The sequence below is a fragment of the Cyprinodon variegatus genome, unplaced genomic scaffold (genome assembly GCF_000732505.1).
Source record: "Cyprinodon variegatus isolate N-32 unplaced genomic scaffold, C_variegatus-1.0 Scaffold815, whole genome shotgun sequence".
Lineage (NCBI taxonomy): Eukaryota > Metazoa > Chordata > Actinopteri > Cyprinodontiformes > Cyprinodontidae > Cyprinodon > Cyprinodon variegatus.
In genome coordinates this window covers 51500-74076 of record NW_015151268.1, presented here as the reverse complement: position 1 = coordinate 74076, position 22577 = coordinate 51500, and the positions used below count along the sequence as shown (strand labels likewise).

At 42.6% G+C, this 22577-nt stretch overlaps 1 protein-coding gene across 1 annotated transcript; it reads right to left on the bottom strand.

Annotated features, from left to right (window-relative positions):
* Positions 1–8: 8 nt before the first annotated feature.
* LOC107098844 (epidermal growth factor receptor substrate 15-like 1) lies at positions 9–18718 on the bottom strand. Its single transcript, XM_015396702.1, has 9 exons — positions 18532–18718; positions 18400–18453; positions 10000–10136; positions 9850–9913; positions 8415–8560; positions 6536–6629; positions 5200–5361; positions 2402–2433; positions 9–851 (listed from the first exon to the last, which is right to left on the bottom strand). The coding sequence occupies exons 3-9, from the start codon at positions 10054–10056 to the stop codon at positions 705–707; spliced, it is 702 nt and encodes a 233-aa protein (XP_015252188.1). The 5' UTR covers positions 10057–10136; positions 18400–18453; positions 18532–18718; the 3' UTR covers positions 9–704.
* Positions 18719–22577: the final 3859 nt, after the last annotated feature.

The window sequence follows — 22577 nt, the reverse complement described above, 5'->3', positions numbered from 1 at the left end:
GCTGCTGCCTGCGTCCTCACTAGAACTATAGAAAGTAGATAGACAGCTGCAGGAGGGGGACAGTAATGACGTCAGAATGAAATATTCAGCCTAGCTTCATTTTAACCTGGAGTCTAAAACCTGCTGAACTGAAAAGTGTTTTTACACAGAAGGGAAAAGATGAATAACTTCTTTCTTTCTGTACATCAGATAAAGAGGTCAGTGTCTTTAGAACCAGAACTGATGTCTTCCCACAGGGGACCAGCTTAGAAGGTCCTTCAGACAACTTCAGACCTGAGAAGTTTCTTGTTCAGCCTTTTGGGCAGGATGCTCAGATTCTAGTCATCAAATTCTATAAATCTTAGAAATAACAGAATGAAGGTGAACAAAATTACACAGAACCTAAAGGACCTAAAATGACCCAGAACACAGGATGTCCAAATGCTGGAACCCCTCCTCCAGGAGAACTTCTTTGCTGGGTTCACCACCATGCTGATAGTTCACAGGTGAAAGTACCGAAACAAGAGCTGCTGTTGACCCAAATCCTGCTCTGTTCTTCCACCTCACTCAGTGAACGGATCCGGCATCAGATCGCAAACAGTCAAACCCTGAGTTCCTTCTCCTGATCTTCCTGATTTTGTGGTGTGTCCAGAGGAGGTGGGTTCTGTTTGGGTTAGGTGTTCTGATATGTGGGGATCTCAGCAGGACGCCATCAGGCTCAAATGTCACGCGTTGGACATCTCTGCCTTGCTGAGGGCAATGGCCAGCTCCAGATCCTCCTGCTCCTGCTGCCGGAGCCTCTTCAGTCGGTCCCGCTCGGCCCGCTCGCTCTCCCGTTTGGCCCATTCAAGCTGCTGAGCTTCATTCCCAAACTGGACAAACAAACAGACAGAACCAGGATTCAGACAACAAGCTGGACCTGTGCAGAACTGACTTTAATGCTAAAATTCAGTCTGCTTTGAGAAAATGAATTCCAACTCTAACAGAACTGAACCAAACTATGAAGCGTGGTTCCTGACGGGGCCCAGAATCTGTCAAGTGATGGTTATGCTGCTTTGATTATGTCTAACTCATGTTTGTTGTGATGAAGGGTTGTTTGCAGGAGGTCCTGGATCAGAACCACTGGACCGTCACAACCTGACTTTCTATTTCTAAGGAAAACATGTTTAGCTCTGTTCCCAAACCTGCATAAATTAGCAGTAGCTTGTTGGACCCAGACCTCCGTCTTTATCAAGGTTTTAGAAGAACTGCTGAAACCGGACCGGGTTGATTGTTAAATGACGCCCCAATTTGTGTTTTTATTCTCTTATAAGAGAAATGAGCCAAATTCATTAGTTTAGATCCAAAGAACTACAAACTAGCTTTAGGAAGAACTGCAGGTCTCGTTCCAGACGTCCCACCGTCAAAATGGTTGACACAGCCATTCACATGGAGACAGACTCACTGTTGCCATAGAAACCAGGCCAAGTGGAGCGCAGAAGCTGCTGCTTTTCTCCTCCAGACTGAAGGAGAACAGCATGAAGCCGAATGTTGGCGGGACAGTGCGGTTAGACCACAGATCTCTATTTTTTCACTGGACTGCTGATAGACCAAAGAAACTAAAGTCACCTGCCGCCATCTTGCTACTTCCAATTTTCACGGAGTCGCGGCATAAAAACGCCTGTAATGTAATGTCCTTACCATAACAATGAGGTCAATACACGTACATTACATGTAAATGATCAACTTAGCACATCATCACATAGTGTATGTGTGTGTATAATATTCTTAATATTTGGCTTCAGTATTATTATGCTCAATTAACACAGTACATTTCATTTTGATGGATTTATAGAATATTTTATGTTACATGATTTATAAACTTCATACTGACTATGCAATGTGATGTGCCTATTTATTTACCATAAAACACAGTATGAATTTAGATTTATTCTACAAGACTTAAGTCCCCCTGAAAATGAGAATCATCTTTGTTCGATGCTGTAGAGCACGGATTGTTTATATTCTGACCGGTCTAACTGGGGAGTACCAATATGGCTGCTGGTGACTTCACAGCACCATGTAATACTCTTGGCCTATCAGCAATCCAGTGAATAAACAGCCCTGCTAACACAGTTAGCATTGCTTGATGCAGCTGCTCTCCCAGATCCTCTCTTACATTCAGGACCTTCTGTCTCTTTATCTCAATAATTTAGAAGCAGTCCTGATTTCTCTTCCAGTCGGCAGCGTTATGCGGTCCTGTCTCTGCTGCAGGGTTTCTGTGCAGTTAGCTCCCTCATTACACCAACAAGCAGCCTATTGTGCATTCAGTCTGAATTTCACAGGAGGAATGCATCGTATTATTAATATTATTACAGCCCTATGTCATGTTATTGAACTAGAAATAGTTAGAAATAGTTGATGTGGTTCTGTGGGTTCTTACCTTGGCTTTTTCAGGTCCTGTCCGAGGCGCAGCTTATCGGACAAAGAAGTTGAAACCAAATGTCAGTCGGTTATTTAATCAGTAACATTTCACAGACAACAGACAAACATGCAAGTTCACAGACGTTCTCTATTGTCTAACTTTGTCTGAAATGGATCTTTACTCTGAAAGGAATCATAAACACCAAAGGAATCAGTCCTGGCGGGGCTGAAGGAGGCGCCATGAAGCTAAAACCAAAGGGAAAATGTGATTGGACAAAGTAGTTCCTGGATCTGCCTGCATGTCTGATGTCTCCTGGACTCAGATAAGGTTTTCACTGAATCCCAATTATTTTGGTTCTGTCAATCCAATCGGACTGAGATGTGGAGCAAATGTATAGAGCCTACTAAAACTCGTGGACTCATATTAGCACAAATCAAATTCATTACTGATTATACATCATGTGAAAGAGAAACAAAGACATGAATATGGATGCTCAGCTTCCCCGGTCCCAATAAGCTGTCGGCGCTGAGCGGCGAGGGCCATCCATTGCTGCTAAGCGCCAACAGCTTATTGGGACCGGGGAAGATGAGCATCCGTATTCATGCCTCTGCCCAGCTAGTCACCAGTAGACGGTACAACAGACCCAACCTGGACTTTAAATAGTTAAACTCCAGTTAAAAGACTTTGGCCTCAAGGTGTGGTCACTTCCTGTTCTCAGTTAATGGGGCTAAACTGATGTCACCAAATGAGCAGGTTAGTGATCAGCAGCCTATGGGTAGACTCTCAACATTTGGAGCAAATGTGATGATGAATCTGGAAGATATCCCTTCAAATAGTCCAAGGGGAGTCAAAATCTAAGAACACAGCTCTCGGGGACCCAAAGATTGCTGATATTCAGCTAAACGCCAATCAGATTATGATTTAGAGCCAAACATTCAATCTACAATCCGACCTGTTAAAGGCAGCAGTTCTTCAGAGGTTAGGAAAACAATACTAAGATACCACCATGCTGCCATGGCAACATTGTTTAACGAAAACTAGATGTGCCTTAAACAAAGTTAAAACATGTTTTCTGTCTGCTGACACAGTTTAAGTTGATAAGGTCAAGTAGGACAGAAAGGGACGGTACCAAGTAAAAAAAGGTTCTGATGATGTCAACATTTGACTGGACAGTATTGTTAGGAACTCCGAGGGGATCAACAAGACTAAGTTGACTTAGGGTTAGGGTTGCCTTTCAAAATCTTGGCAAGTATGCCGTCTTTGAGTCCTGGCCACGCCCCTTTAGAATACTCATAAACTCCCCAGGAGGAGGTATTCAGAGTTTTAGGAAGCACTGCAGAGCAATTTGGTCTGGCCTTTTCATTAAAATAATGAATTCTGTCAGGAATTTTCTGTTCGTTTTCGAATATGTCAAGGCCTCCAAAAGCTGCTTCATTTGTCAGGAGAAAAATAAACACTACAGACACAATAGACCTTCGCAATGAAATCACTGTTCGGACTAAAAATGATCTACAACAACGGAGGGGATGTGGGGTTCTGACCCTAAAACGTTGTTTACTTTCAGCAGCTGTCCAATCAGGTGGCTGCATCTGGCTGCTATAACTGTACCCGATTGGACCAAAAGGAGTCAGTGTTGCAGTGATGAATGAATCTGGACATGCAGACAGAACCAGAGCTAGTCCAAAGGCCAGAACCTCGACTTACACAGAAAGTTAGGATGTGGACTCACACCCATTAATTTCAGAGAATCAGGATTTATTTCATCTCTGCTATTTGTTCCTATCAGAGAATCAGTAGCAGCTGAAGCTAGACTCTTCAAACCTGAGAGCATGCTGAACAGGGACTAGGAGGACATGGGGACACGGAGGAGATGGGGAGGACATATTGGGACAAGGAGGACAAAGAGGATGCGGGGACAAGGAGGATGTGGGGGACACTGAATTAGACAAGGAGGTTGAGAGTTGATGGTGCTGTTAGATACAGCCCACCTTCAATTTTTTAAATGGACCAATCAGAGGCAGCAGACATGGCTGTGTGACTGGGGATGGAACTGTCCACTTTTTAATGATCTAAATCTGAAGGAGGACCTTTGGTGGTGATGTGTTCTCTGCCATTGTTGGCGGTATATTTCTCTGATAAGGAAAGCAAATGTTCTGAGGAAGATTACAATGAGCTATGACAACCTTAAGAACAAATATCACAGTATTATTTCTACAGCTCCAAAGCTTTGAAATGTCTGGAAACACAAATAGAGTTTGAACTGTGGGCTGATTTTCATCTCTGTAATCACAGTAAGTCTAGATGTCAGTGGAAACTGATTTTAGGTCACGTGTGTCTGCGACTGCTTGCACTGTTTTATTAGATAAAGTGTAAAGTGTGATAAATTATGGCTGATGCACGGACAATTCGCACAGAAAATGAGCCGCCCTGGAGCGGCGCGTGTATGATGTCATCCGCGCGCCGGACTGGAGTTGTGACAGGCAGCCCGGGCCACAGGCGGCTAAGCTCTACCCCTTCTATTCATACTTATTTTATCAAAATAATAATAATAATTTTATCAGTCAAATCAATTGTTGAACTGAATCAACACGCAGAGCGAACTATTAGGAAAGGAACTCCTTTCCACTTCTGTAGATAATGGTTTCCTGAAAATAATTTCAACCTTAAGGTTGCATCCTCAACAATTATTTCTTCAGTCGACTTGTTGCGATGTATAAACAGACGTCTGATATCTCTGAGGTTTAACAGCATCACCACGTCTCAACTTCCAGAAAAGACATCTGTAAAACTGGAGGTAGAGTCTGTAGGAGCTTTACTTGATGTTGAAGATGAGAAGAAGGGGTCTTTTCCACTGAATGGGTCTCCTTGGCTTTTTTTACTCGGGAAAGGGTCAACTGCATCAGAAGCAAATGGCTGAAAGGGGTCAAATGTTTTGGAGGGATCTGCTGAGCCAGACAAGCTCACTGGTGTGGTTTTACCTGGAGATAAAGTAAAAAGTTAGATGGATGAAAATAATCCTTCGTTAAATGTAGATATGCCAAATGTCATAATCATAACAACATAAAGTTTATTATGTACTGCCAATTTAAAACAAACATTTTAGGGACTAAGAGGAGAAGACAGAAGCCAAACAGCTTTGACAGAAGATAAGAAGACTTGACAGAGCTGTTAGGATTATTCTGATTGATGATGTGTGAGTCTGTTAAACCCTAATAATACCTGCCTGTTGTGATGTTTTCCCAACTAGTTTATCTAATTAGAACTGCTACTAAGAAAAACATTCATCCTCATTATGTCATTGGCAAAGATTGAGGAATGAAATGAAAGCTGTCTCCTTGATCAAAGAACAAAGTAACAGTTTAATGATGTGGCGTAATGACGTAATGATAATGTAATGATGTGGCGTTGTAATGAGGTGATGATGTTTTGATGTGATGATGTGGCGTTGTAATGATGTAATGACGTGGCATTGTAATGACGGGATGATGTAATGATGTGATGATATAATGATGTGGCAGACTGGGGTTGTATAAGATGCTTTTTCACTATGAATCTTTGACACTCCAAGGCGATGTGAGTCCGGTTGGTAAGCGCTGCCTTCTGCAACTCTAAGCAACTTCTTTGATCTGAGTGAGATTATAATTTCTGTCTAAATCTCTTGTCAAGTCTCCTGGTTATTTAATACATAAACATTATGAAGTTATATAAATGGTTTTTCCTGAGTGATCTCTTTTCGGGAAAATAACTGCAGAGAAAGAAAGCTTCCGAGCTTTCCTTTAAAGAGGCCTAGAGAAGTAGAGAGAGCTGGGGAATATTTTCCTGAGGATCGATATAGATTCAAAGAAAGGAAAGCCATGGCTGGAAAAAACAGACCGAGAAGTTCAAGGCAGATCTCCAGTCTCAGAGCAGCTCCTTTAAATGCTTCAAAGATTCTTTATCCACTTTGCATTTCACAGCTTTCCTTCTGAAGACTCTATAGATTTAGATGTAATTAAACCCAAAGGCTATAAGGTGTGTAGAACCAATCCACCAGCACCTTGGGTTTATTGGATGATTAAAGTTTTCTTCCTCGTGGTGGGGTTTATATTTCTCTTCATAAGGAGGAACTCTACGAAGGGGACTGGTTTTTGGAGCCTGCCATGAGGCACTCACCACTGGGAGGTTTGGGCCTGGGAGGGACGGTCCTTTTTGGAGGCAGAGCAGGCATGTCTGTTTTCCTGATGAATGGGTCATCTGCAAACACTGGCTGGAACAGAAGACAGGTAGAAATCAATCAAACCCTTTTCTACATTACTGCTAATCATCAAACATGTCTGAAGCCCATTAGTCAACTTATTGAACCAGACATACCGACTGATCTGTAATCACTGTAATCACTTACACCCAGCGCAGATTTATTATTGTTATTTAAAGGAATAGTACACCCAAAACATGATTAGCCTTCATTGGACGAGCAGTATGGAGGAATATTGACACGTTTTTTGTGGACTTTTATGGACCTTTCTGCCTCGGGCACCATAGACCTCCATTATTTGAATGTCAGCAGACAGCAAGAAGCCTCCCAGATCTCCAGATGCATTTGAGATATCAAAAAAGTACTCAAGAGTGTTGTTCAGCATGGGGGTGAGTAGAAAATGAAGGCTAATCATGTTTTGGGTGTACTATTCCTTTAACCAATAAATCTGTTTCTGATAAATCCCTGCAGTCAAACCTCATAATAACTATGAAACAATGATATTAGACCAAGGATTCAGCTGTTTTTATTTGCAGTTTATTTCTAAAAGCTCTACAGTAACAGCCATTCAAAAATGGCCGATTGGCAGCCAACTTCCTGCCACTAGAGTGGCCCCCTCCGTCTCCTGGGCGTACAGTTTTTTACTCTGACTCCAGCCTTTCACTGAATTACAGGGTCTGACCAGGAGATGACGCTTCTCTTTAGATCTCAATGTCCACAAATCATGACAGAAAGAATATTTTAGTACAAATATTTATGTTTAAAAAAGGAATCTTAGGGGACCATCCAAGGGCCCATCAAGGACCAGCTAAGGACCAATTAAGGACCAGCTAAGGACCCATTAAAGACTAGCCAAGAACCTGCCAAGGGCCCATCAAGGACTAGCCAAGGCCAGCCAAGGACCTATCAAGGATCACCCAAGGGCCAGCCAGGGACCAGCCAAGGACCCATCCGGGACCAGCCAAGGGCCCATCCAGGATCACCCAAGGAACAGCCAAGAGCCCATTAAGGAACACCCAAGGGCCAGCCGAGGACCTGTCAAGGACCCATCAAGGACCAGCCGAGGGCCAGCCAAGGACCCATCCGGGACCAGCCAAGGGCCCATCCAGGATCACCCAAGGACCAGCCAAGAGCCCATTAAGGAACACCCAAGGGCCAGCCGAGGACCTGTCAAGGACCCATCAAGGACCAGCCGAAGGCCCATCAAGGAAAGTGGGGAAATTTTGAAATGCTACTACTGTATGTTAAAAACATTTAAACCCTTTGTTGATAATTGATTAAAAATCGTTCTCCAGACCCCATCTGCTAATTAATCTGAGTATAGCTGTATGTTATTTGTACAAATAATAATTATTTTAAAAACTTTTTGTGTTGAAGGAAAAACGGAAATAAACAGCAGTTTATTTATCTGTTATCAGTGCTTTAAAGAAAAGAAATGTAAATCAACTTCTCCGTATTTTTCAGGCCACCAGCCAGATGGCTTTAAACTTTGGTAAATGTGTCTGGAACATGGTCTGAGCGCTGTCCGTGGTACTGCAGCAAAGTCACCATTAGCTGTAATGACATTAGTCCGCAGGTATTTTTGTCGACCACATGTTCCGCACCCAGCAGCAATCCTGCATCAGTGCTGAGATATCTGCTGCTGGACAGAGTGAGTTAAAGATCAACCAGACAGACAGACAGCAGTCTGCAGACTATCCATGAGTGACTGATTCAGTCACCATCTGCTCATCATTAACAGACAGTGATGACCCCACCATGAGATCAAGATAAGGAAAAAGCCCCCCAGTACAATACCTTCTGGTACTCTGGCAGCCAGTTGGCCCTTCCTTCAAACGGGTCTCTGGGTTTTGACATGTGGCTGAAATCTGCAAAGCCAGTGGAGCTGTTTGTCGAGCTGCTAAAAGAACCGCTCTCAAACGGGTCCAATGTGGCAAAGAGGTCTGAAGAAAAACAAAAGCAGGTTCTGGTTAAAGAAGCTCTAAGACACAACAAATGGATGTTTCTGTCAGGGCAGTTCCTCCCTGTTCAGACATGATTGTGGACACAAAGCTAAGATAACGATGTGCTACAGATCGTACACGAGTGTCTTGGCACCCACAGATGAGAAGAAAGGAGCGTTTTGACTTTTATTTCACACTATTTTGCAGAGGTAATTTTAGAAGATTTGAAATGATTCACCACAGAAAATACTTGTTTATAAGATTCCCATGACCTGTAATCAATCTGACAGGTGCCTGATTCAAGGAGAACTAGTGGTCACTAAGGACAGGTATCCACTGTAAGATATTTTCATTGGAATCAGCAACAGCTCAAACTGTACAACGAAACCGCAGTTTAATACTACACAGCTCACCATGGTTTTCTTACACTGTACGACCCGACACTGTGATGCGATCTAACTGCTCATGCTGTACGTCCAAAGACCACACGTTGGACTCGGCAATCTGGAAGAAGAACTCGCTTGTTTGCACCTGTGCAGTCCACAAGGTTCTGATAAAACAGCACAAAGCTCTGCTTCAACAGCAGGATCTACCCACCAACACCTTACAACGGACTACTGAATTACAAACATGTTTGATTTTCTCCTGACCTTACGATTTCTGATGGGGAGGTGGTGGAGAAAAGCTAATCACCCCTCGTTACCCCCTGTATGCTACACGACACAGGACGCACCATGACGCACCAAGGGGAAAACTTGTACAGTTGCCTGGCCTAAAGAGGCTGACCAAGAGAGGCAGGTTGTAGAAGAAACCCAGATTCCAAAATCTACTCTCCAGGACTGTCACACAATAAACAGCAGACAGGATGGAAAATAAACGGAACAGCAACAACTGACTGCTAACAGTCGGGGGGAGTAGTGGCCTACTGGTTAGGGTATGGAGCATATATCCCAGAGGTTCTGAGTTCAAACCCCACTCCCACAGACTGCCACTCTGGGTCCCTAAACAAGACCCTTATCATTTGATTGCTCCCCGAGCGCCACACACGGGCAGCCCACTGCTCCCCAAAGGATGGGTTAAATGCAGAGTTAATTTCTCCATTGTGAGAAAGTTATATTATTATTATTACATTTGATTCATGTTTGTAGTAATTTTATCTGGTAGTTTCAGGAGTCTGTAGAAGCTAAAAGCTGATTCTTAAATAAACATGTGGAGCAGGCATCATTCATCACAGAGCAATACCCTTCACAGACCGAAGAAGAAAGCACACCCTGTTTACAGGATCCTACCTGGTCCTCTGGGTTTCTGGTGGCTGGAAGAAAACGGGTCAGCAGCGGTAAAGTGACTGGTTTGCTGCAGAAGAAAACAAAACACAGCAGAATTCATGTACTGAGAGATAAATGAAGTATCACAGACAGCTGAACATACATCCCACATACCTTGGAGGGTAGAGTGGCACTTTTACAGAAGGGATCTGATGTAGAAAAAGGATCCATCTTTGTTGTCTTCTTAAAAAAATCCTCTGATGAAGCCTTGAATGGATCTGTTTCTTTAAATGGATCTCCCTCAAAGGGATCTGGAGGGAAAATGTCATTTATATACGTTACATGTTTCAACCAAACATGATTCTAACTTCAATAAGAATTCTATTTACTTCTCATCTCTGAGCCAAAACTACAGATTCAGGGACGGAACTAAATCTCCATCTAGGAGGAGATTCTAGTGTTCAGAGAGGAGGGTCTGATCTTCATTGGCTACACAGCAGACAGGAAGTGACCTTAAAACAGACGATTGAGTTCAAGCCGAAGGTTTTAATGTGAAGCCGTTTCTCTGAGGACCTTCATGCCTAATTCTCAATGAATTCCCCAACAATCAACAACTTCATTATAATCTTTAGGTTTCGCCTTCGGTAGAAATGTAGCGAGATGAGGGCTCTGTTCAAATTCATGGGCTGCATCCTCCAAAGACGCGGTCTACCTAGACTGGATCCTTCCAAGTCCGTGAAAATAAGGAGACCGGAAGAGTTTTGGCTGTGAATCCAAACAGGTCTGCCCTTCGGCGGGTTTTACTGCCATAGGCTCTGTTGCTTAGCAACCCTGACAGTTTACACACAAAGCAGGAAAAGAATGAATACCAGTTTTCAAAACTGTTTGTTTATTTATTTCTTTTTTATTGTAAAGTGAACAAATACTACATTAACAAGATCCAGAGTGGAATAAAGGTTCCAACCACCGGCAGCAGGAACAGATAAAATCAAATGTAACTAGAAAAAGCTGTTTCGTAGAAACAGCAAAGTAGGAATGATTTTTTATGCTGAATAAAAAAGGAAAAATAGCTAAAGAAACTGCATAAAGGAAAAGAAGCAGAAAATGGCTGAAGAACATATGAAAATGTGATAGGAAGTAATCAGAAACTTAAAACAGTAGAATCATCTGAAGATTTTTTAGGGTAGAATCATTTGGCAGAATAATGGCAGAAACACACTCATGTTAAAAGCAAAACATTTAAAGTTGATTAACCAGAAGAAAAAGTCCATTGGTATCTGTTTACCTGGAAGTTGACGGAAGTAAAGCATCTGCTTACGAGGTTTGCAGAAGCTTTATTACCGGGGAAATGTTGCAGCTTCATTAAGAAATGTGCACTTAGGTGTGTTGTCAACAGGCCTTGGTAAGAAATTGGTTGAGTTCAGGTCATGCCATATAGTCTGCATAAGGAGGAGGCTTTTATTTTGTAGAGTCCCGATAGTCTTATTTTGAAAGTCTACCATGGATGTGTGTCAAGGTAAGGGTCATGTCCAGCAGTGATATAGCATAAATTTCTAAATGTGAAATCACTGGTTTTCCATGTTATTGGGTGAATAGATGCTGTATGGAGTTTGGGTCATAATGCGAAGCCATTTGCGTCAATTAATACACGACAAATATAGAGGCTTTTATTTTTTAGGGTCCCTGCAGTCTTATTTTGAAAGTCTAGCAGGGTTGTGTGTTGAGGAAAGGGTCACACCTGGCAGTGATACTTGATGAATTTCCAATCGTTAAAAATTGCTCTTTTTACCTGCATAGGTCAATAGATGAAGTGGCAATGGGAGGCTTTTAATTTGAAATTTTCTGTGGGGGTGTGTTTTGAAAAGCCCCCTAAAGTCTAATTTCTAAAAAAGGGTTGAGTTTGTGGCATAATGTTGAGCCATATGCTGCAATAAATATGAGTATTACGAAGAGGCTTTTATTTTGTAGGGTCCCTTGAGTCTTATTTTGAAAGTCTATCAGGTTTGCGTATCAAGTGAAGGGTCATAGCCAGTAGTCATATAGCATCCATTTCCTAATGTTAAATCAGTGTTTTCTCACTCCATTTGACTAATATGTGATGTATAAAGTGGCAGAGGTAGGCATTCCCTTTGAAGCTCCGTTACCTTGACGACGCAAAAACTAGCCTGCCAGTCACAGAGAGAAAAGCGCAGCACTATCATTCCTTTGCTCTCAGGCTTTTTTGAATGGGAAAAACAGCTCAGAACAAACAAGTGCTGAGGACAAACCGTAAATGGTATCTAAAATTTTTTCAGTCTAAGCGACAGCTATCCTTTGTCTCCGATTGGGGTAAATTTCATGGCTCTAGCTTATTCACAACCTTAATGGGAAGGAGAAATAAAAAGTTTTGTCACACCTGCTCCTCTCATGAAATAACATGCAGCTCCATTGTAGAGCTGAGCTCTCAAAAGCAAAACATACCCTCCGAACAAACGAGTGCTGAAGGCAAACCATACATGGTATCTAAAAATTCTTTCAGTCTAAGCAACAGCTATCCCTCGTCTCCGACTGGGGTAACTTTCATGTCTGTAGCTCTTTCACAATCCTAATGGGAAGAGAAACAAAATGGTTTGTCCCATCTGCTCCTCTTACTGGATTACATGCAGCACCTCAGCTTTACTGAGCTTTCAGCTGCTGAAAAACTCCTCCGAAAAAACGAGTGGTGAGCCAAAACCATATAAGGTATTCAAAAAATTATTTCACTGTGGGCGTCAGCTATCTCTCGGCTTCGATTGTGCAAACTTTCATGTTTCTACTAAAAACTATTTGGCCACCGTGACAATGTAAAAATGTGGTTTTTCTGATTTGAAGATTTTTCTCAGAATCAACATTCTCCTATGCCCAAACAAGTCAGCTAAACAGCTAAACCATAAATGATAATAAAAAAATTCCTTAAACGTGAGTGCTAGAAGGGTCTGAAGATGTTCTATACCAAGTTTCATATTTTTACATAAAACAGTTAAGAAATGGGAGCGATACGAAAATATGTGTCGTTTTGGATTTTAGGATGAGATTTTTGGAAACTCTCATTGGATTTCTATTGGGGGAGTGTGGACTTCTTGGTGGCCTAGGCCAAACTGTATGAAAACTATAAATCCCAGCCCAATGAGTGTTACCTTTCCAGAATCCTGACAGAAATTCCTACGTTTTGATGTAAAATTTATTTTAATTAAGTGAAAAATGAGGGAGTGAAAACAATTTGTTCGGAAAAACCTGAACAGCTCAAAAGGTAGAGCACTCACTCTGACAGTTGAAGAATTCTGCCCATAGACTTACACTATAAAATTGAAAACCTGAAGATATTTTTATAAAATTTCAATCACAATTTTACAAACTTTAAAAGATATCAAAAGGCTTACTTAAACAGAAATAGTTGAATGTTTGTAGAATATTTTAAAAGCTGAATGGTGTTTCTAGCTGAAAGTATGATTAAGTAGTTAAAGGTCAAATATGGTGAAGTTTTAGCTGAATTTTCCTGAAATCTAAGAATTCTACATGCATTTCAATGGGACAAAAATATGCAGAAAAAGCTGAATATCGTGAAAACTACAAAAAATATCTTTACCAAAAGACATAGCAGAATTCTCCTGAACAAGCTGAACGTTTTGATACTAAAATTGTTGAAATTGGTTGAAAACTGCGGGACGAGTTAAAGTCCGAAAAATAAAAAGAGAGAAACAATAAGTGGGAATGCATAAGCACACTTGATGATAGAAACCTTAGTCAGTTAAATAACCCGCTGCTGTCATTCTGCACATCTCTGATGTTGCTGCTATTTTCAAATATCCATTACTGTAAAAATGTCCATAGCTGGATATTGGTTATTTATTCTCCAGGTGCACAGTTTGATATTGTTAAAACCCTTTACAGTATTTTATTGCTTTTATTTTAACTTTTCCTATTATCTTATTCTTAGACATTTTTCTAAGGTCCTCATTTGTGTGACCATTTTCAATAATCTTTCTGCTGCTGTAAATTTCACGATTGTGGGACAATAAAGAGATTTTCTATTCTGTTCTATTCTATAAAAGGGGTAGAAAGATATAAGTAAATCTAAACAATGTATTTATAAAAAATATATCTGCAAAATCTCTAATATTCAACAACAAAAAATACGAAGTTAAGCATATTGTAAAAAACAGCAATAAAACAATAAAACTCCTATCAGATTTATAGCCCCCACCCTGCAGATATATTAGAATCTGTGCTTGAATTACAGCCAAACCCATTTACACAGTAACAGATAAAAACGTTTAGATAAATCAAACATTACACGGAACTATTCACAGACTGGATTATATTAAACTGCACTTCTAATATTCACCACTGTTTGGCGCCAAGTAACCTTTCCTCTGAGCATGGAGCAGCTGGCTTGCTTGGTCTTGCAATGAACCCTGGGATATTCAAGGATAACGAGGATACATCGGACCCGTCCTTCAAATCGGGCAAAAAGAAGGCCGCCGTCCAGTCCAGTTTATTGTTGACATGAACACCCAGGTATTTGAAACTCTCCACAGTTTCTATGTCCTGACCCTGGATGATCACGGGGGGGTGGGGGGGTGGTCTTCTCCTGAAGTCCATCACCATCTCCTTGGTCTTACTGGTGTTCAGAGACAGATGGTTTCTCTCACACCAGTCCACAAAGGCCATGATGACCGACCGGTATTCCAGCTCGTTCCCCTCAGACACACGGCCCACAATGGCCGAGGCATCAGAGAACTTCTGGAGGTGGCAGCTGTCCGTGTTGGAGGTGAAGTCCGAGGTGTAGAGGGTGAAAAGAAAAGGACACAGGACAGTGCCCTGGGGGGCCCCGGTGCTGCAGAGTGCCACCTCTGACCGGCAGCCATGCAGCCGCACGTACTGAGGACGGTCAGTGAGGTAGTTGGTGGTACAGTCAGCTAGGTGCTTGTCCACCCCAGCGTCCTCCAGCTGCCCCCCCAGCAGCACGTACTGAGGACGGTCAGTGAGGTAGTTGGTGGTCCAGTCAGCTAGGTGCTTGTCCACCCCAGCGTCCTCCAGCTTCCCCCTCAGCAGCACCGGTCTGATGGTGTTGAAAGCGCTGGAGAAGTCAAAGAACATGACTCTCACAGCGCTCCCAGTGGTCTCCAGGTGGGGCGAAGATCGGCGAGGACGAGGTGCTCCATGGTCTTCATCAGGTGAGAGGTCAGGGTGACTGGTCTGAAGTGGGCCGGATCCCTGGCGTGTGGCGTTTTGGGAACCGGAACCACACAGGAGGTCTTCCACAGGGTGGGGACCACCCCCAGGCTGAGGCTCAGGTTGTACATGTAGCTGAGGACCTGACAGAGGTCATCTGCACAGGTCCTCAGCAGCCTGGGGGGGGGCCTCTGGTCCTGAGGCCTTCCTCTGCTTCAGCCTCCTCAGCTGCCCTCTCACCTGCATTGGTGTTACTGTGAGGGGGGGGGAAGGTAGACTGGAGGTGTGGATGGGTCGGGGGTTGGTGGGAGTGGAGGCGATGGGGGGAAAAGGTCTCTGGGGGGCCGGTGGTTGGAGGTGTGTGGAGAGTTGAGGGCAGGGAGGGGACCAGTGTGAGGGGAGTCAAACCGCATGAAGAAGCTGTTTAACTCATCTGCAAACTTGGTGTTAGCGTCTGCAGCCCTGCTGGTCCTCTGCTCAAAGCCAGAGATGTTCTTCAGAACTCTCCACACATCTCTGGCGTTCTTCTGCGCCAGCTGCTCCTCCCTCTTCTTCCCATAGTCCTTCTTTGCTGTCCTGATCCTCCACTGGAGCTCCCGCTGAGTAGAAAGCCTGTTTCTTCCCATTCAGGAGGACTTTCAGCTCAGGGGTCAGCCAGGGACGGTTGTTTGGAAAACATCGTAGCCGTCGTGTAGGCACAATGCTCTCCACAAGGAAGGTCATGTAGTCAGTGATGCATTCAGTCAGGCTGTTGATGTCCTCACCATGAGAGCTTTGGAACATGCTCCAGTCTGTGGTGCTGAAACAATCCTTCAGCTCCTCAGTGGCGTCATCCGACCAAACTTCACTGACTTCTTCTGTGCAATTGTCCTTCTCACCAGTGGAATGTAATGGGGGGGCAGGTAGACAAGGTTGTGATCTGAACGACCCAGAGGGGGGAGGGGGGTGGAGGTGTATGCATCCTTAACATTTGCATAAAAAAGGTCCAGCGTTTTATTGTTTAGCGTTTAACAAGATCTACTTCTCTGCCTCAACTTTGCCTCCACCTCCGCTGCTGTGCTGGTAGATGACTTTTATCCAGTTAAAGTAAAGGTTGTTTCTTTGATTTAAAAATCAGATGGAGATGGTCTGGACTCCAGGTTTACCATCAGATCCATAAACGCAGACTGTAGAAGTATAACTGACAACTGAAAAATGCGAGGAAATTGTTCTCCTCTATGATCATCGGCAAAAAGACGAACAAGGCTCAGGTGCACAGCCAGCATCTGAGCTCCATTCTGCAAACTAACATCCTCTCTGAGAAAACAGCAGAGTGGCAGTCTGCATGTGTGACTGAACATTTTTCATTCTGTTTCTTTCCTTTTTGATCCAACTTGAATTGATGTACATTAAACAATGAGAGAAACAACAGGAGTTGATTGGTCCTTTTTCCGGGCCTGCTCTCTTTGAAGCAGCTCTGTTTAAAGGCTGTCAACTTTCATCCTCTAACACAGACCCAGCCAGGGTCTGCATGACAAATAGTATCATCATGGTGATCATCATCAATCACCTTGGTTACACAGTACAGGACATTAAAATGAGTAGAAAATCAAAGACTCATAACTTATATTTCTGTGACCGTAGAAATGGCACAACATCCCATAATGTGATTGAATTATCAGCAGCAGAGTGAAAAAGGTTCGGATCCAAATGGGATTCTATCATCAAAATAATAAATCCCTCTGAAGGCAGACAAACAGAACCGGTCTGTCTGTAACCGTAGTTATAATATAAAGGAGATCATCCTTGGCTTTTGGATGAAACTCTTAAGCTTTGTTCTCACAGAAGGCATCAGGGGCATCAAAATCATCTTAAACGCCAACATTTAGACGCTGGATCAAACTGTGGTCAAGTTGCTTTGACACTTCAGCACTCTGGACGCTCTGGTTGTTTATCTGCTCTGTTCTGTAGCTTCCAGCTAGAGAGCAGCTTGGCTTCATTTACTTTATGATTTGGAAAAAGAGTTTTTTTTGTCACTTATATTTGATTATTTTTGATCATACAACGAACATACAAATAAAAAGGAACAAAGTACATTAACATGAACATGTCTGGGTAGCACCTTCTTTTCAGTTTTTCTGTTTATATAATGTCAATTTTTCCCATTTTTTTTCATCTGTGGTTCTTGTAGTCTCAGTCTGTGTGTTAGTCTTTCCATGAGAAATATGTCTTCAATCGTCATGATCCATTGGTCCTTTGATGGCACGTTTGACTTCCCCCATTTCCCTGTTATACATTTCTTTGCAGCTATCAACATCACTTTTACCAAATAGTTATCCTGTTCATGGATAATATCATCACCAAAATTGCACAAATAGAGAATTTCAGGTTTCATTGGAATTACATACCCTAATACTTCACATAATACACTGTGCACCATTTCCCAGAACTTCAAAAGTTTTGAACACTTCCAAAAAACATGGGAATGGTTGCCATCTATCTCCCCGCACTCTCTCCAACATTCATGATGCCTCTGCATTTGTTTACTTTTGGACTTGGGCGTAATAAAAAATCTTATTAGATTTTTTCCAAGCAAATTCCCTCCATGTCCGAGAGTCAGTAGTTGTAAGGTGTAGCTTTCACATGTTGAGCCAATCAATATCTTCAATTTCTAAGTCAAATTCTCTTTCCCATTTTCCCTTTACATAGTTAGTTGTATGTTTATCAAGGTTTATTAGGGCTTTGTACAATGCCGTTATTATTCTAATATTACTGTCTTTGTATGCTTTAAAGCTACAGTTCCTGTTGGGAGCTCCAGACCTCCAGTATACCGCCGGGAGGCGGCGCTGGGAATCCCCGCTGAAAACTCTCTGCTGCAGCCAGCCTGTGGGGGATTTCCTGCTCATTTATAAACTGTTCCTCCATAGTTCCAAAAATGTTTTAGTGCAGCAATAGTCATCAGAGCTGCTCTCTGTTCCTTCTACATAACAATCCATTCTACCTGCTTTATTTAACCTTGGAGTTTAACTCCTTGATATTTATTTAATTTTCATCTGCAGAGTATCTACGGAAGCGATGACAGCTTGGAGGTAGAGTCTGTCTAAGCTTTTCCGATTGGTTGACGCTCCTGAATGCTCGAAATGCTCCACTGAATCCCTCAACTCTCTACCACATAGACTTTGCATGTAAACCTGATGCTTTTGACGCCCCTAATTCCTTCAGTGTAGATTCTTTCCTGGAGGATTTCCAGAACCTTCTGTCTACAATAACATACTAGTACACACAACAAAGATGATGTAGTCCTCTCAGGTCCTTTCCCAAAGATCACTGCATGCAGCCCAGTTCACTTCTGGGTCAGAGTACCCAGAAACCGTTTCCATGGCAACCCTTCATGGGACCTACCTGTAGATGATGATGGTGGAGGCTTTCCAAAGGGGTCGTTTTCAAATGGGTCACCTAACAGAGGAGATAAGGAGAAGCCATCAGCCAATGAGGAGAAACTGTAAGGAAAGTGGACAGGAACGGTCCAGATACCTTTGAATGGGTCCGCTTTAAACGGGTCTTCAGAGTGGAAGGGATCCGTCTGCAGGTCCTGGGGCTGATTGTTGAACACTGTTGCTTTCGCTCTGAACAGGTCTTCCTGTGAAACGGGGACAGTTGGACGGTCAGTCAGTAGATCTCTACCTTCGCCTGAGGATTCTCATAGTATCCGTTCCCTTCAGATTGGACCTCAGACCAACCCTCAGACCTGAGGCGGGATGACAGATCTTTGACCTCATGATGTTTGTGAACCTAAGCTCAACTCACTGCGGCAGCTCCCACAGGCTGGTGCTGTAGACACAACCCCCCTGATGGGTCCAGGGCCGTTCTGGACCCAACCTTCTCCCAGCCATCCACTCTGACCGTTATGCTCCCTGGCTGACTGCAGCCTGTATTCTGATGAGCTCTACTGATCTGATGTTTTATCAATGGAGTCCTGAGTTCTTCCAGTTTTCATTTTAAATGGGCCAAAGGTTTCTTTTTTTCAATTTGTCCGGCTGGTTCTAATAGTTTCTCGATCTCTTTAGATTTTCTCTCTGCATGAAGCAGATAATTGGACCCTTTTCCAGCTTCTTCTCCAGAACCACAGGATGAGTGTTTGAGGAGTTGCTGCTTGTGCCAGCCGGCCTAAAGAAGCCGATTAGGTCAACCCTAGGAGAGGCTGGAACCTACAGGTCCAGGTGGAGACGTCAGGTCTGGCCAAGCTGGGTGATTATTATGGTCTGTCCCCTAAGTGCCCTACTTCAGCTTGAACTTGGAGCAGCTCCTAGTTCAGCATTTAATGATGTTCTAGAGAGGCAGTTATTTCCTCAGTTCCTATTTATTTACTCTGATTATTGTATTGTTTGCCTTAACTTACAATCTAGGGTTAGTAATTCCTACATAAGCTGTCCTAAAAGATCGAAACAAGTTCTCCTTACATTTAACATAGAAACACGTATCGACACAATGAAGATGGAGGACTATATAATCACTGCTGACGAGGCTCATCTACAGTCCTAAAGGACTTCCAACAGGTAGTCATAGTAACTGAAGAACCAGTGAAAATAAAAATGTTTATGGTCCACCAACTGAACATCTCTACCAGTTTCTGTTAGCGGTGTGCAGAACCATCCACCATGAATGTGGTGAGGGACAGAGTTTATACCCAACAAAAGCAGCGGCAGTCAAATTAGCATCAGCTAGAGCCATGGAAACTGTACAGTTGTGCCACCAGAGGACAAAGAAAGTTAAACCAATTCAGCCTACATTTTCAATTCAATTTCATTTATTTCTATAGCTCCAATTCACATCATGTCATCTAGGGTCACTTTCCAGTTCACCAGATCATCCAGTAAGAATAATTAAAAGTTTTCTATCTAAGGAAAACCCGTTGATTACATCGACTCATTGACTCTCCAGCAATCCCTCACACTAAGCATGCTTGTAGCGACAGTGGAGAGGAAAAACTCCCTTTGAACAGGAAGAAACCTCCAGCAGAACCAGGCTCAGTGTGAGGGCCATCTGCTGAGGCCCACTGGGGTTCAAGGAGACAGAAGCAGACATAGAAAAAGAAGCATAGATACAAAAGGCAACTGTCAACCAGCTCCACAGGCGGCCCCGTCCAGGAAACACACAGCCAGGCAGACGAGCTCCGAGCCAGCTCCCATGTCAGAGGATGAAGAGAGCACATCCAGTTAGTCACAGTCAGAGAAACAGGACTACACTGGAAAACAGACCAAGCTCCAACATCTAGAAACAAAGGTGTTGATGGCAGCAGCACAGCTGATATTTCTCTCCAGGATGGAGTCACAGCCAAACAGGAACAGACCAGATGAAGCTACTATGAGAAAAAGCAGAGAGAGCAGAACGTTAGAGATTGAACTAACAGATTCTGCAGAGTGGGAGAATAGAGATAAAATTGAAGCAGAATGATGAAAAAGGGGTCCCTATGTCCTCCAGCAGTCTAAGCCTATAGCAGCAGAACTATAGAGATAGCTCAGGATAACCTGAGCCACTCTAAGTAGAAGCTTTTAAAAAAAGGAAAGTTTTAAGCCTAGCCTTAAAAGTAGACAGGGTGTCTGCCTCACGGACTAAAACTGGTAGTTGGTTCCAAAGGAGAGGAGCCTGATAACTAAAAGATCTGCCTCCCATTCTACTTTTAGAAATTCTAGGAACCACTAGTAAACCTGCAGATTGAGAGCGAAGTGCTCTGTTAGGAACATAAGGAACAATCAGATCTCTGATATCAGATGGAGCTTGGCCATTTAAGGCTTTATATGTGAGAAGGAGGATTTTAAATTCTATTCTGGATTTAACAGGAAGCCAATGAAGAGAAGCCGGGATAGGAGAGATATGATCTCTCTTTTTCATTTTCATCAGAATCTGGCTACAGCATTTTGGATCAGCTGAAGGCTTTTAACTACAGTTGGTGGACTTCCTGATAGTAAAGAATTACAATAGTCCAGCCTTGAAGTAACAAATGCATGGACTAGTTTCTTGTGGGGGAGGAAAACTCTGTTAAAATAATCCTAGGTTATTAAAAAGGTTATTAAGGTATAAGGTTATTAGAAAGTGGTCAGAGAGGACAGGGTTGTGAGGAAATATTGTTATTTCTTCACATTCTATGCCATATGTCAGCACAATTTCCAAAGTATGAAGATGAGAATGTGTGGGACCATCCACATTTTTAACAAAGCCAATAGTGTCCAAGATCGCAGTAAATGCTACTCTTAAGCTATCGCCTTCAATGTCAGCATGGATGTTAAAATCTCCCACTATGATGACCCTGTCAGTATTTAATACCAATTCATGAAAGGAACTCTGAAAACTCATCTAAAAATTCAGAGTAAGGACCTGGTGGACGATACAAAGTTACAAAAAGAAGAGGTTTTCTTGCCTTGCAATTTGGATCAGGGAAATTAAGGGTTAAATGATCAAAGAGTTGTAGGTATTAACTGCATTTGGAGTAATCAGTAAGTCAGACTGAAAGATTGCTGCTACTCCTCCTCCTTGCCCAGCACTTCTGGGTATGTGAAAATTTAAATAGCTTGAAGGTGTTGCCTCATTTATGCTCACATAATCCTCTTGCTGCAGCCAGGTTTCTGTAAGGCAACACAAGTCAATGTGATTATCACAAATCAAGTCATTAACTATCAGACTTTTAGAGGAAAGAGATCTTATGTTAAACAGACCACATTTAACACTAGATGTCCCGGAGAATTCCAGTTTTCCTGCAAGCCCCCCTCCCCTCTTTAAGTTTGTGTATTCTCTCTACCTTCCTAACTGTCCCTATTGTAATGCAAATAACCCTTGATCTGACCAGCCCTTCTACATGAGACTGGATAAAGGCTGAAACAAACTGGCATCAGAGCAAGAGCATGCTTCAAGCAAATTTCATTACCTGCCCCTGCAACATCAGACCTTTTTGCAGGAATATCTTGATAAGTCACCAGTCTCATAAATCTTTTATTTAGGCAAACCTATTGAACAACCAGATATCATACGGGTTCTAGTTCCGGAGCTGAGAACAGGTCATGACCATGCTTTTCCAACAAGGCAAGGCAGAGCCTTATATGGCAAAGCTCACTATGTGAAAGAAAGAACAACTTAGAGAATAATTGTATTTTTTCTTGTCTTGCCTTTAAACATCATTCAACATTTCAGCTTAGAGAATGACAAACAGTATGTTCTATTTCATCCCTACTGACCGCCAGAGGCGGTGCTTCAAGCACTGAATGATNCTTCCTTTCTCCAAACTGGGTCATGTCGTTATCAATATGGAGAGAAGAAATGAGCCAGTTTGGAGAAAGGAAGGAGTAGAAAGTCCAGATATTTGGCTTCAAATGTAGGAAGGAAAAGGAAAAAGGATTCTGAAAAATAAATAAGAAGTAAATAAGAAGTAAATAAGTCAGAAATAAAAAGCTGCTTAAGTTCAGTAACTAAGTACTTGTGGCTCCAAGCGACTTCAGGACAAAGATTTCATGTCTTTGTCTTTTCTTCCTAAACATTAGTTCTATTTCATCCCTACTGACCGCCAGAAGCGATGCTTCAAGCACTGA

Excerpts from the sequence above, each read along its gene's own strand:
- LOC107098844 (XM_015396702.1), bottom strand. The coding sequence starts at position 10,056 with ATGGATCCTTTTTCTACATCAGATCCCTTCTGTAAAAGTGCCACTCTA. Across the intron at positions 9,914-9,999 it reads GTGCCACTCTACCCTCCAAG|CAAACCAGTCACTTTACCGC; the intron begins GTATGTGGGATG and ends TTTCTTCTGCAG. Across the intron at positions 8,561-9,849 it reads CCAGAAACCCAGAGGACCAG|ACCTCTTTGCCACATTGGAC; the intron begins GTAGGATCCTGT and ends GTTTTTCTTCAG.